We start from the raw sequence: 13,650 nt of genomic DNA, 5'->3' as shown, positions 1-13,650 counted from the left end.
AATCCGATAAAAGGGATTCAACTTTGAGACAGTATGATGCTGCTGTCAAAAAGTTTATCCGCAATCTTCCTGAGGGAATCAGATATTTAAGAATCATGACAGTTAATTCAGCTATATCCTTTTTCAGATCCTTATTTGAAAAAGGTTTAGCAGGACTGTCCGGCTTTATCCAGAGATCCGGATCATATTCAATTCCTTCCCACAGGGGAAGTCCTACTTTCTCCGGAACGTAGCTTTTTAGCAAAGAATTTCAGGACTGTCGGCTTTATCCAGAGATCCGGATCATAATTCAATTCCTTCCCACAGGGGAAAGTCCTACTTTCTCCGGAACGTAGCTTTTTAGCAAAGAATGAAGATCCTTTGATGAGGTGGGAACCTTGGAAGGTACTACCCCTTCCACAAGATGTATCTCTTTGCCCAGTTTCAACCTTACGAGCCTTTCTGTCCAGGACCTCCTCATCCTCATCGGGTCCCCTCTTTAAGAGGGAAAAAGGTGGAACTTTATCCATTAAAGGCATCAGGCAACAAATCCTGTACTTTATTAAGCAAGTCGATGAGTTGAAAAAGTATACCGGATGGAAATCGCCGACAGTGTTCAAACGTCATTACCTTAAGTCCTTGGAAGCTCTGAAATTTTCAGCAGTAGCAGCGGGTAACATAGTTTCCCCTGACTCTAGCTAATCTGTAGTAGAAGATTCAGTCCTCCTTTCTACCTGCCTCACCCAACAGTTCGTCTATTCCTGCCTTGTTCATTTACATTCACCTTGTGTCTTAGCTGCTTTTATGATGGTGTAGTGGGTGCCCCTTATTTTTTTGCTAGGGGACACTCCACAGATGATTATAGGTATTGATCTCATGGATGTTACCCCCTTATTTTTATGCTAGGGGATACATCTTATTTATAATGGTTACGGGTTTTGTATATTAAGTCATATACATTCCTTTATATATTATCATTGTTGATTATTTTGTTCATTTGGTTATATTAATTGCTATAATATTTTTGATACATGCCTTTACACAGATACCATTTTGATACATGTAAGCCATTTTACCTCTGTATATATGTAAATTACCTTATGTTAAGAAACATGATTAGAATTAAGTGTAATTTAAGCATATTTCTATTTTGTATCACTGTGTATATGTATCTTTTTGTTTTAGCAATTATATTTTTTCTTTTTATATTTATTTTTTCTTTTATTTGAGACCTATTCTGATTTATTTTATTACTTTTGTTTACAATCTTGTGCTATTTCTCTGGTACGATTTCGCGCAGCGACACGAGCTGAGCCCAGAAAAGGGATTTTGACGTAAGGAAAAATCTATTTCTGGGCGATTGGCTCGTGTCGCCAGCGAAATCCCACCCTACCCATCCCTTCGCCCAAGATTGTCTGCTAACTTCAGGATGGCCACCAGAGGCGCAGCAGTCGGCAGCATGGGATGGAGTAGTAGTAGTACGAGCTGCTCACTCTGTGTCGGCCTCCCCTCATGGAGGGTTTTTGTAGTGGGAGATTTCTATTGGCATTTGGCTCGTGGTAGTGGTCTCAACTCTGCCTAGTGTTCATACCGACACCCTCTCTTGGAGGGTGAGCGAGTCAGTTATACTGACCTTTTTCTTTATTTTATTTATTCTCTGGTATGTGTTAGTACATTTACCCTAGAAATAATAGATTAAAGGATATTTCGCTGGCGACACGAGCCAATCGCCCAGAAATAGATTTTTCCTTACGTCAAAATCCCTTTTTCATGATAAAATAAATTTTTGAACATACTCGCCTGGTAGTTATATAAAATTAATTTCCCACCCTCCTCCCCTCTAGAGACTATGGGCATGGAAGATCTGAGGAATAGTTGGAACGGTTCTCCGTACCTGGGTAGAGGGCGCACTGGTGGTGCACCTGACTATCCAATCGGCGATTGCTGCGAGTTTTGAAATTCTGCCGTGACGTCAGGGACGTAAGCTATATATATAACTACCAGGTCTCTCCTTCCCCTGGGAAGAAAAGATGTTCTGCCTCCAGACCAGGAACCGTCTTGGTGGGCGAGTGTATGGTCACCTACGGGTGACCGTGCAGACTGCTGAGCACGCTCACCGTGTCGGGACCCAGGCACGGAGCAGAAGGATGGTAAGAGTCGCTCAAGTGACTCGCCAGACCGTCGATCGCTCATGCAGCGATCCCCTGGTACCCAGGGTAGATGTGACGTTCCCATCAGACCGTTCACGTAGCGAGGCTGGGAAGAGGCCTCGCCTGGACCTGGTCCATCTTCACCTGGCTGGGCCTGCTCACCATGGACCTGGTACTGTGGCATGTCAAGATGACTCTCTCCGCGTTAGTGGACACTACCAGTCACCCGACCGTCACTCCCACCGGGACCGGATGGCTCGCACGACTGGTAACAACTCCCCTGACGTACACGATTGACGCTACCGTCCTCGGTCCAGTGCTTCTCCGTAAGGAGACTGTTGGTCCAGACCTGCAGCCCAGTCACCGCCGTGGGTTGGCGATCGCCTGCAATCCTCCCAGCCTACCGGTTCTGCTGGTAGGCAAGGTAGGAGCGCTCGTAGCAGCTACCCTGATGCACGAGCTTGACGCTCCGTCACTTGTCCAGCGCTTCTCTGCAAGGAGACCGCTGGTCCAGACCTGCAGCTCGATCACCCCTGAGGGTTGGCGATCGCCTGCAATCCTCCCAGCCTACCGGTTCTGCTGGTAGGCAGGGTAGAAGCGTTCGTAGCAGCTCCCTTGACGTGCGAGACCGACTCTCCGTCCTTTATCCAGCGCTTCTCCACAAGGAGACCGCTGGTCCAGTCCTGCGGCTCGATCACCACTGTGGGTTGGCGATCCCCTGCAGTCCTCCAAACCTACCGGTTCTGCTGGTAGGCAGGGTAGGAGCGTCAGGTCTCCCTCACCTGTCCCTTCAACCTCCTCAGGCTACACCGGGAGGAACGAGGCGAACAGGAGTGACCGTGATGTATGCACTTCTTACGGCCCAGCCACGAGCCTGGTTCGGTCCTGGGACCAAACAGATCCTCACTCAAGTGGTTGGAGGGGATCGTGGGGGCTGGCGAGGACAATGACGCTTCCTGGACTCACGGAGTGACCATCACCGCTGTTCACGTGACGGTCCCCCTGGACCACTCATGCAAATACCGGTGTGAGCTCCCCTTCGGTCCTCATGAGAGGTTTCGACCTCGACGAGGGCTGGGACGTGTCAGAGGATGGTATCGGCTATCTCCTGTCTGGTACACACGCTCAGCCCCACCCAGATGACCGTCACGGTGGCGGCGGATGTTTCGTCTACAGTACAAGTTTCGTAACCCTCCTCGGGAAACGTTTTCTCTAGACGATAAAGTTTTCCAAGACTCGGAGCGGCCATCACCGCAGGTTGACGGCTAGCCGTAACTCGCTTCTCCGACTGCTAGTTCTGCTGGCAAGCGAGTGAGAGTGTCCAATCTTCCTCCTCCATTCCCTCTCTCTATAACGGCGACAGGAATGGGAGGGACCCTGCAGAACTTTTTCCGTAGGATTCCGCATCGGGGACTACGGAAGGCCTTGTTGTGGAGGAAGGTTCTTCCCCAATCCTCGATTTCCATTGTAGCTCCGCCTTCTGCAACCCATTCGGTTCAGGAAAAATGTAACGAGAAGTTAGAACATTGACCTATTTTTAGTTCTAATACAATTTGAACTTAGTTCGTGACGGGAACGTTCCGTATCCCTCCAGTGTGCGCTCATTTTTGCGTTCCCTGTTAGAAGTAAGGTGTTGGTGCCCTCGTCTGTACGTAGACCAAGCCTAGGACTGCCCTGCGACAGTTGGAAATGTCTGCTGCCAGGGAACCGGGTCGGTTCTCGGGACGATGGGATTCTGTGCCCTCCAATACCTACTTCGCCCTTTTCATGGTCTGAATCTCGTTTAAAGCGTTCTCCAAAGGACCGTTAAAGAGTTCACATATGGACCGTTTCAGTAAGCGTTAATGCTTGCTCCGTAGGCGCATTCTGTCGTCTTCAACACCTAGTTTGAGGTGTTAGCATGCATAGGCTTAATAATATATGATATAGGTGTAGACATTTTATTGAGATGATAATGTATCTGTAGGGAGTTTTACACATTTAGATATGTCGATTTGGTCGACTGTTTATCTCTCATGTTTTGGTTATTCTAAATTCTTGTATGCTAGCATATTCCTTTGTCTTCGTAATGCTTGTGTTTGTTCTTTGCGTGCTTCCTCTTCGGCTATCGGTAAATCTCTTACTACTGCCTCGATTAATGTTTCTCTTTCAAGTCTACACTCTGTAGTATCTAAAGTTCTCGCCGAGTTAGATATTCTAGCTTCAGAGATTTCTAATTTAGTTTCATATAGGAGTGCTTTCAAGTATGTACGATCGCTTTCTGACGAGGCGGGAGCCTAGTTGTAACTCTTCTTCCACCGCCCCCCACTTTTGGTGCCTGGTTCTCCCTCTCTCCCTCCGTCGACTTGTATTGACTGCGGACCAGGGTTTCCAGACGTACGATAATTATCGTACGAGTATGATAATTTGACCCTCTGTACGATAAACGATTATTAATCAAAATACGATAATTTGAAGAGATTTGGTACGATAATTTGGTCTGATACATCTGGAAAGTCGGAACCCTGCTGTGGACATTGTTGACTCGTGTGAACGCAGTTGACTCGTGCGGAGTGTGAACTTGGCCGAGTCCCAAGCAGCTTAAACTTCTTGCTCTCATTGAGTTGTGGTGGATTCGTTACAGCACTTAACTGCTGTCACCTCTTATTGACAAGTGTCGCCTTTTGTCGCCAAGGGTTGCGGAGGAAGAGCAATCCTTTAAGCTCTTTGTTTACCTCCTGTCGGCAGCTGTCTCCTTCCGTCGCCCGCTGACGGAAGAAGAGTTTGAATGGAATTGGAGGAATTCATTTGGGCCGGTCGGCATTTGTTGCCACACTACGCCTTGCTGTATCTTGATTTTGTTGAGGATAGAGGCCACATAGAGAATATATCTTAATTGTCTTAGCGTAATTTGGCGCGCACTAAATATTGGAGAAGAAAACCAACGCTTTCTCTAATTTGAGAGCATTTCGTAACTTTTCTCGTCCTTGGACACAATCTCCCTTTGTGTCTGCCTTGGCTTGTCTTGTCTTTTAAAGTCGCGGAGAGCCGAAGGCCGCCTTTTGCTGTACAAGACTTATTGGTCCTTTAACTGTCTTTAATAGGAGGTTCGCTTTCTTTCTCTTTCCTGTGGGGAAATGAACTCGAGACTGACAGACATGCTGATTGATTTTCAGTCTAACTTGAGTTATTATCTTTTATTTACGTTGTCTCGTCTCTGCGACTTCTTAGAGAGGTGGAGACGCCAACTCGGGGAGTTTTTAGCGAGGAAACTAGTAACTCATTTCTGATGCTGCAGGGTAATGTCCTCATGCTTATACTCACTCGGTTTGGAAGAAGTGAGAATGCTTTCGCTTCCTGTCTGATTATGCAGCTCGGGATTATCTATTGGTAGTCTTATTTTATACCTTTCGGGGATAAGTGCAGATTCAGGTTCTGGGATATGGACAGTTGCAACCTCCTAACATGCATGGAGAGAGTTGGGACCAGTGTTATATGGTGGAAATGGTGAAGAGCAGTTGTGATTCTTTTTGTTTGTCCTCCACTGGTTTAATCTCCCTTATAGCTTCCCTTGTCTTCAGCAGAGATCTCTCATAAGTCTTTTAGTAGGAGATTGTATATAGAGGGAATGATGGTCCAAGGGTAATTCTTTAGGAAGACACCCATAAGTAATTGGAGATATTCTTGGACATTTGGAGACTGAATAACAGTAAGTGTCTGCCCATATACTTATTGGTTTTCAAGCATGGTTTTAGTGCCTTAACAAAGAATGGTCAGATTTGTGGTACACATGCAGAATGTATTCATTCCACTTACCATCATCCACAGTCATGCAAGTTCCTTCTAGAGATTTTTACCAGAAGGTATTGCTGTTCTGTGCACTTTGTTTGGGTTAGTGTGCAGCCCTGTATAAGTTATGTCAGGGACTTTTTGCCCATTGGTAGATGGTGTTGACTTTAGGAGCAAGACACTTCTACTGAATCAGTTATTCAAGTTAGACAACTCTGTCAACAGTATTCCAAAGGCCAAGGACCTGTTGCTTCTTCTGGCCCAATTTCTATGCACTATATTGTTAATTCTTTATATCCCCATTCTTATCTAATGATGTGGGGATGATATTTTATTATGCATGCTTGTCAGTCAAGATGAATAGGCATGTGCTGCTTGAAGATTTTAGACCGGAAAGAAACTTCCTATATATGGTAAGGGCTTTTCCTCATTAGGAAACATGGCCTTATGTGTTATTTTCAGATAATGATGCTCAATTAATGTACGGTTTCAGCGTAAGAATTACGACTTACAAATAATTTTCATTAAATTTGTAAGTAATCCAGAACCAACTTTGGCTCCAGGACTGTAGGAGGGACACTTTAACCAGGAATCGTCCATTTGGTACTTAAACCTAAGTCCTAGTTTTGGTCTTTTTCCTTCTGGCATGCATCATAGAATGGTCAACTACACCTGGTAAAACTTTTTAGATGTGAGGGCAGTGGAAAGACATCAGGATGCTCAGCAGGTTTATTCCCAGTCAGAAACAAAGTCTTTTTGGGAAATTTGCTGCTTTGAGTGAAATGAAACATCATATTGGAGTGATCATCCATTCTGTGGAAGGACAGTGTTTTATCAATTGGGGATTCAGGAAGAACAACTGCCTACAAGGGCCCTGACATCCGGAAGTTTGGCACTTGGTGTGGATTCAAGGAACACTCATTTAGCTTCCTAGCATGTAGATGAACAGGGACAGCCGAATGATTACTACTACTTTGTTGGTCCTCAGGCTTGAGCAGTGGATGTTTCCTTAAATTTTGCCTAATTCAGACTCATAGGCCTGCCCCTTGTATCTACTCTGAATTCTATTGAGCAATTTCATGTTCAAGAATTGCTTAGTCTCCTGTAGAGCCCTTGTGGCTTTACTTTTCAGAATCTCCAATGCAATACTTTTCAAGTTTCCAATGCTCTTGGTAGATATCTCATTCTTCCGTTGAGAAGGAATCAACTCTACTACACAATTCCATACAGTTCCATTGACGTAGGCATCTCCTTAACTGCTTGGAGAGGTTAGAATGTTCCCTCCCAATAATGAGATTTTCAGTTATCATAGGATCTTAATTTAAAACTGCCATGGCCTGGGGTCAGAAGCAGTGATGTGTGTGTTGCTGAGAGTACCATTCTGGAGGAATTTTCAGCACCTGGAACCTTGTAGATGTCAATGTTTTCTGTTTAGAGGAGATAAGACTTTTCACTGTCTACTTCCAAAGTTATCGTTCCATGTGTACTTTCCTCGTTATTGCATCAAGCACTTTTAGTGCTGAGGACCAGCACTGTAAGGTGTTGAGATTGAAGCCCCTCCATCTCTATATCAGTCTCTCTCTCTCTGGAGTTTAGATGTGGGTCTAAACTTTATCTGAATTTACTGTAAAACCTTTTATTTAGCAGTGGTTTATAAGTAAATTTACTGTCAGCACCCTTCTTTAAGCTGGTGTAAGGGAATGCTATTTTAGCTTTCTGCCTTAGAGCTGAGGGTGATGTCAAGGCTGTGCTTTACAGTTCCCTGTTAGAATTCCATTTAACCGGGGGGGGGGGGCGGGGGGGGGGGAGAGGAACTTCTCTATCCTATTGGGCATTTAAATTTAAAGGTTAAACCTAGAACATTTTTATCATCCTTTTAGAGACCTTGAACATCTTTGTCAAAGGTAAATGCTGGAAGAGGCAAAATTAACCTTTGGTTTTGTGATTTTTAGGAAAACATGTTGTGGTCAAAGGTTAGCCTGGAAGAGGCAAAAATCAACCTTTTGTTTTATGGTGGTTTTGGAAAACCTAGCTGTCTTTGCCAATGGTTGTGGTTTTAGAAAACCTAGAATGTATTTGTGAAGGTTAAGCCTGGAAGAGGCAAAATTAACCTTTTGTGTTATGATTTTAGAAACTTTGTCAAGGGACACAAGGTCCTCTGTGACATAATGGATAGACTAGTGCATGAGAACTAGATCCGTATCTTCTACCTTATTGAAGTTAAACATTCATAATGTGAGCGGCAGTTTGTCGCTCCAGAATAGGATTGATGTGTCACAGTAGAGGTACAATTCAGTTTTTGCCTGATCACTACCTTAAGTATACAGAATTGTGTCTGAAAACAGTAAAGACCTTAATCCGCTACTAGTAGTGGGTAGTCTTTTCCTGAACCGAAAAAGAGCAATTCTTTAGGCTCTTTAGTTTAAATCCCAGGTTTTAATATTTTGGGGAGCGTGAAGGTACAAATTTTGTATAGGAGCGTACCTTTGTATTGTAAAGGTATTCATTTTAAGTGACTGTCGTTTGATAGGGCTTTTGAACCTAGGCACAGGGGTCCCTCATACCGCTTGCGTTTCATGCTGGCTGAATCGGAGCGGTTTGCTCCGCAAGGCTACTCTTTGCTGCATATTTATGAGAGCCTTGCTCCCTGAATGGAATTCAACTTCTGGTGGTAGTAAAATCCACCAAGGATTCCAGATCAGGTGAGAATGTTTTGGGTTTCGTATAAGAAACCTTTAGCTCGAATGGCAGAGCGGAATTTTGTCTAGCTGCACTACCCACCATCCTCTTCTTAATGTGGGAATCAGCTAATTTAACAGTAGGTAAGATTCATCTCAAATAATATAAATTTTCATAATAAAATTTATTTTTTGGATACTTACCTACTGTTAAAGTAGACCCACCCAGCCTCCCCACAACTTACAGGGCTGTCAAGGAGAATTCTGACAAGCTAAAACATTCGAAACACACCTGGTGGAGAACAGGTAAACTAGACAGTCATCCGGGCAGCCATTCGATTTTTTTTTGTTTGAATGCCAAGTCGCCTAATCGGCGGGGTGATATAGCTAATTTAACAGTATGTAAGTATCCAAATAATAAATTTTATTATGAAAATTTATATTTTACGCTAGTACAACATATGCAAACAGTACTCACCAGTGATGAATGTTGATTAACCCTTTAACGCCGATTGGACGTATTAAACGTCGATATAAATTGTCTGTTGGGTGCCGATTGGACATATGGTACATCGATATAAAAGTTTTTTTTTTTTAAATTCGCGGAAAAATAGTTATAGGCCTACTAGGCAAAAATTTTTGAATCACGCGCCTTGGGGGATGCTGGGAGCTCATGGATCAAGGCGTTGTTTTGTTTACAATCGTTACCCAGGTGCGCAAGCGCGAATTTCTTTCTTATCACACTTAAAAAGTATCAGCGACACATCTCAGAAATTATTTTGTCACTTTGACATAATTTTTGCACCATTTTATATCTAGCGTGAAATTTGGCGTGTTATCGAAGGTAATGGAAAAATTATTAATAATATATTAACACAGTGGTGCTTAAAAGTCTGTCCTGATGCCAATTTTACAAAAACAACAACTGTCATGTGTGACACACCTTTGAATGTCTTTAAGACAAACCCTGAGGCTATAATTATAAGATTATAGGGGTTGTTTTTCATTTCCAGGTATTACTTAAATCTCCCTCCTACATCCGCCCTGCCCTCGATCTCTTTCTCTCTTCTACATCTTACAGTTATCCAAGCGAGAGTTTTTTTTTTTTTATGGGGTAACATAGGCCCTCCAATTGCCTTTTCATCTGGAAAATATTTATTTGTATACAATTGCCTTTTCTCAGCTGTGAAGTTGATGTCTATCCATGGCTGTGAGATGACCAGGAATGACATGTAAGTCAGTGTCAAAGTAACTCTACACTTTAGTCAGACCAAAACTTTGTTGCCATATCATATTCAAGCAATATTCCTTATTGTTTCCTTGTTTCCTATCTATTATTTTGTCAGAGAGAGAAGAGAGAGATGAGAGAGAGAGAGAGAGAGAGAGAGACGAGAGAGAGAGGGGAGAGATGAGAGAGAGGATGAGAGAGATATGGCTGTATACGATTGTTTATTTTCTCAATCGCTAAACTCACTCTGTTATGCTTTATTTCATATTACCTTGCTCACCAATTTATACCTACGATATTTTTATTCAATTCACTACATTAAGATTTATAAGGAATGTCTAATAAACAGAATAACCATATCATTATGAAATGTCTATGTATGAATAGTAAACACATAAAAATTCGTGTCCACGAATAGCCGGGGGTGACCGCGAATAATTATGTATATGTTCCACAGAGAACCCCGCGAATGGGCGAGTCCTTCCGCGAATAATTTCTAGATAGGTTCCAAAGAAAAATCCGCGAATCCGGAGAACGCGAATACGGGGGGCCCACTGTACTATGAGAACTTCGGTCTTGCTATCAGGGACCTCGGTCTCTAGAAGGCAATTGACTTTTGTCTGATGGGCACATGCCTTGAGAGAATCATCATCTCGCCTTCCAGCATTAGTGGCAAGAAGATAGACGATTTGTATGGTTTCTCAACATAACCCTTCAAAAGGCGAGTGTCACGTGACTACGCCTTGGATGCATGACAGCTCGCCTCGCACAACCGAACGCAGTCAGTCGGCAGCTGTTGAAGCGTCCGAGACCGTCACGAGCTAAGTTGTGGACTTTGTATTGGTTGATCCAGATCAGTCATTACTTTGTCCTACTGGCGTGTTATGGTACCCATAGTATCGATACTCACTATGGAGTGTCGGTGTCTTTATCCACTGCGGAGACGATGAGACCATGAGAGACTTCGCTGCAGTGGGGGATAGACCAGTGGACGGGTACTGGCCATCACTCCAAAGAATATGTCGGACAGGAAGATGGATAGGTCATTGCGACCATATCTTTCTTTTCCTTCGGGACTGCCCACAGGCCCTTGGAACCTCATTTCCCCTGGACCAGTGGTGGATGCTTGCAAGATGTGTTTGCTTACCCAGCTCCTTCAAGAGGACAAGTTGCATCTCGTCCATGGTGTGCAGTTGTAGAGGTAAGAAGGATGCGAGAATGACTGGCCTCTCCCCCTTCCACTCCTCTTCCTTTGGGTTGAGGATAGGACTCGAACTCACACTGGCTGGTCGGACGATTGATGTGGTAAGCTTATATATAAGCATCCTTTTTATGTTTCTTATCAGAATCATAGAAGAAGCAATCCCATTCCTTCCTTTAGCAAGGGGAGGAAGGAGACCGACAATAATGCAAACCCTTCCCAGAACTCTGCATTAATGTCTCCGACGCCAAATATTCGTCACAGCCTTTTTCGGATGAGTCACGATCCCTCACTCATTTCGAATGGCCTAGAAGTCTGACTCTTGATCATGCAGCTCTTATACTCCAATCAAGTTGTCAGAGGAAACAGAGCACTCCTCCTCGCCCTTACAACCAGGAGGAGTAGCCTAGGTGCGCAGAACTCCAGTCAGTTCTAGAGGGTCACTCAGATTCGTCCCACCAATCAGTGAGTTTTCCCTATGTAAAGGACTGAGGGTTTGTATATCTTGTAGGAACAAATCACAATTTTTGCAAGTAAATTGTATTTTTCCTAACTATACAAACCTGAGGTCCTTTCCTATATGTTTACATCTGGGCAGGCTAGCCTACCCACCTGCCACACGGTAGTTACTGCCTAACCACCTTGTTCAAGATTCAACGGCCGTAATTCCAGCTACGCTGTAAGTAATCCCTATGTAAAGGACCTCAGGTTTGTATAGATAGGAAAAACACAATTTACTACTTGCAAAAATTGTGATCTTACTCAGCTTTGATTCTGAAGCCCGAAATGTTGTAGGATTTTTATTATATTGTTGTCCTTGTTATATTTGGAAGAACCCTATTCTTATGGAACAACCCCACAGATCCATTGACTTGGAGGTCATGCCTCCAAAAAATATGATGTTCGTTTGAAAGAAATAACAGTATGTAATGGGAACTACAGAAAGAGGAGATCACTTATTAGAAAATCAGATAAATTAATAATGAAATTATGAAATGCAAGTAAAACATTAAAATATAAGTTGAATTGTAGTAGGGTGCACTCTAGGTATAACTTAAGGGTCATAACGTCCCTTCAGCCCCTAGCTGCAACTTCTTTCATTCCTTATACTGTATTTCTGTTCATATTCTCTTCCTTCCATGTGACTTTTCACCCTCTGACAATTGTTTCATAGTGCAACTGAAAGATTTTTCTTCTTGTTCTAAATTGTATCTATTCTATTCTATTTTAGAGTAAAGCTGTACCTTTCATGAGCCAAAATTTTGTGTGTAAAGCTGTTTCAGTATTTTGTCTGTCAAGATTTGTTATCATGGAATCAATTTCAGCTAATCTCTTCTCTTGACAGGATGGTCTGCGGCCCGACCCATGTCGTTTATGGAGTACTTGCCCTTCTTCTTGGAAGACGTACCAAATGAAGACTGCCCGAAAGGCGGTCACGCTGCGTACGGTCAAGCAGTTAACATCATCCAGAACGAAAGGAACGAGGTAAGTTCGCATGAGAGAAATTCAGTCGTGGAAATATATATTTAAAGAAAGTGTTTGCAATTGAATAAGTCATCACTGGTTTTGTTGTCAGGTTTTTACATCAATTTTTCCTGTTATGGGTTGAGACATGAAGAGAGTTCACTCCACTCTCATCTGTCGTGTGTACTTTAGAGGCCTGTTCTCCTGTCAGGTACTATAGGCCTTCTTGTATGCATTTTTTTCTATGATTCTGTGGGATGGGCCTGGTTCTGTTTACGTTTCTTGTCCCATTACAGTACTTCCGTATTTACAGCTTTTCTGAAAAAATGTTCCTCATCCCTTCTCAGTACAATTTCCAACCATCCCAGTCCAGTATGTCCCCAGGATAAAAGAAAAGTTCTACTTCGTATATCCTTTCTGTGTTTGTCAGATGAGCATTTGTGTGTCAGTAATGGACTTCTGTACTTATCATCCTTATATTTTGAATGACTTGCCATTTTCAAGGTCGTACATTTTTAAATTGATCTTCTAAACTGAACGTTAAGTGTAAAGTACTGGTTTGAGATTATGACCTGTGTGGGATTGCTGATAGTAAGATTTTTAAGTTAAAGGATCTACTGTATACTATACTTTGTTAATGTATTACAGTAATTTTTAATTCCAAGGAAATTGGTTTTTCAGAGTGTCGTTGGAGCCAGCTACTTCATGACTTATCACACCATTCTGAAGACATCTAAAGATTATTACGAGGCTCTCAGATGGGCGAGAACTGTTTCCGCTAACATCACAGACACATTAAATCAAGGCGTGGCCAAACCAGTTTATGAAGTATTCCCATACAGGTATTACAGCTTCATTTTGCTTTTTTTGTTTTTTTTGTTAGCTTTAGATAATTAAATTATCATTAGATACTTTAAGTTGTCAGTACAGTATTTGGTCATATCTCTGGTTGTGTATACTTGTGACGTAGTGCCAAGTATCTGGTCTCTAAACTTACCAATCATTAAATAGTTACCTCACCACAGCCAGACACTTGAACCTTCATCACAGGTAAAATATGATTGAATACTCTAAAGGCAACAGTGATCCCTTAAACAACATATCAGTAATGCAGAAAATCAGACTAAGTTCATTAAAACAGGTGTGAGGCAATCTTATATGTAATTGAATTAATAATTAAAG

At 42.8% G+C, this 13,650-nt stretch overlaps 1 protein-coding gene across 1 annotated transcript in view; it reads left to right on the top strand.

The window, feature by feature from the left end:
- Positions 1-13,650, top strand: part of LOC135199518 (NPC intracellular cholesterol transporter 1-like) — a 155,944-nt gene that overhangs the window by 117,067 nt on the left and 25,227 nt on the right. Inside the window, 3 exon segments of the mRNA XM_064227637.1 lie at positions 12,350-12,368; positions 12,371-12,489; positions 13,150-13,310. Of these exon segments, the coding sequence (XP_064083707.1) occupies positions 12,350-12,368; positions 12,371-12,489; positions 13,150-13,310 (299 nt within the window).

This window comes from Macrobrachium nipponense, chromosome 25 (genome assembly GCF_015104395.2).
Source record: "Macrobrachium nipponense isolate FS-2020 chromosome 25, ASM1510439v2, whole genome shotgun sequence".
Lineage (NCBI taxonomy): Eukaryota > Metazoa > Arthropoda > Malacostraca > Decapoda > Palaemonidae > Macrobrachium > Macrobrachium nipponense.
The sequence above is the reverse complement of the archived record's forward strand: the minus strand, read 5'-3'. Positions and strand labels throughout refer to the sequence as shown.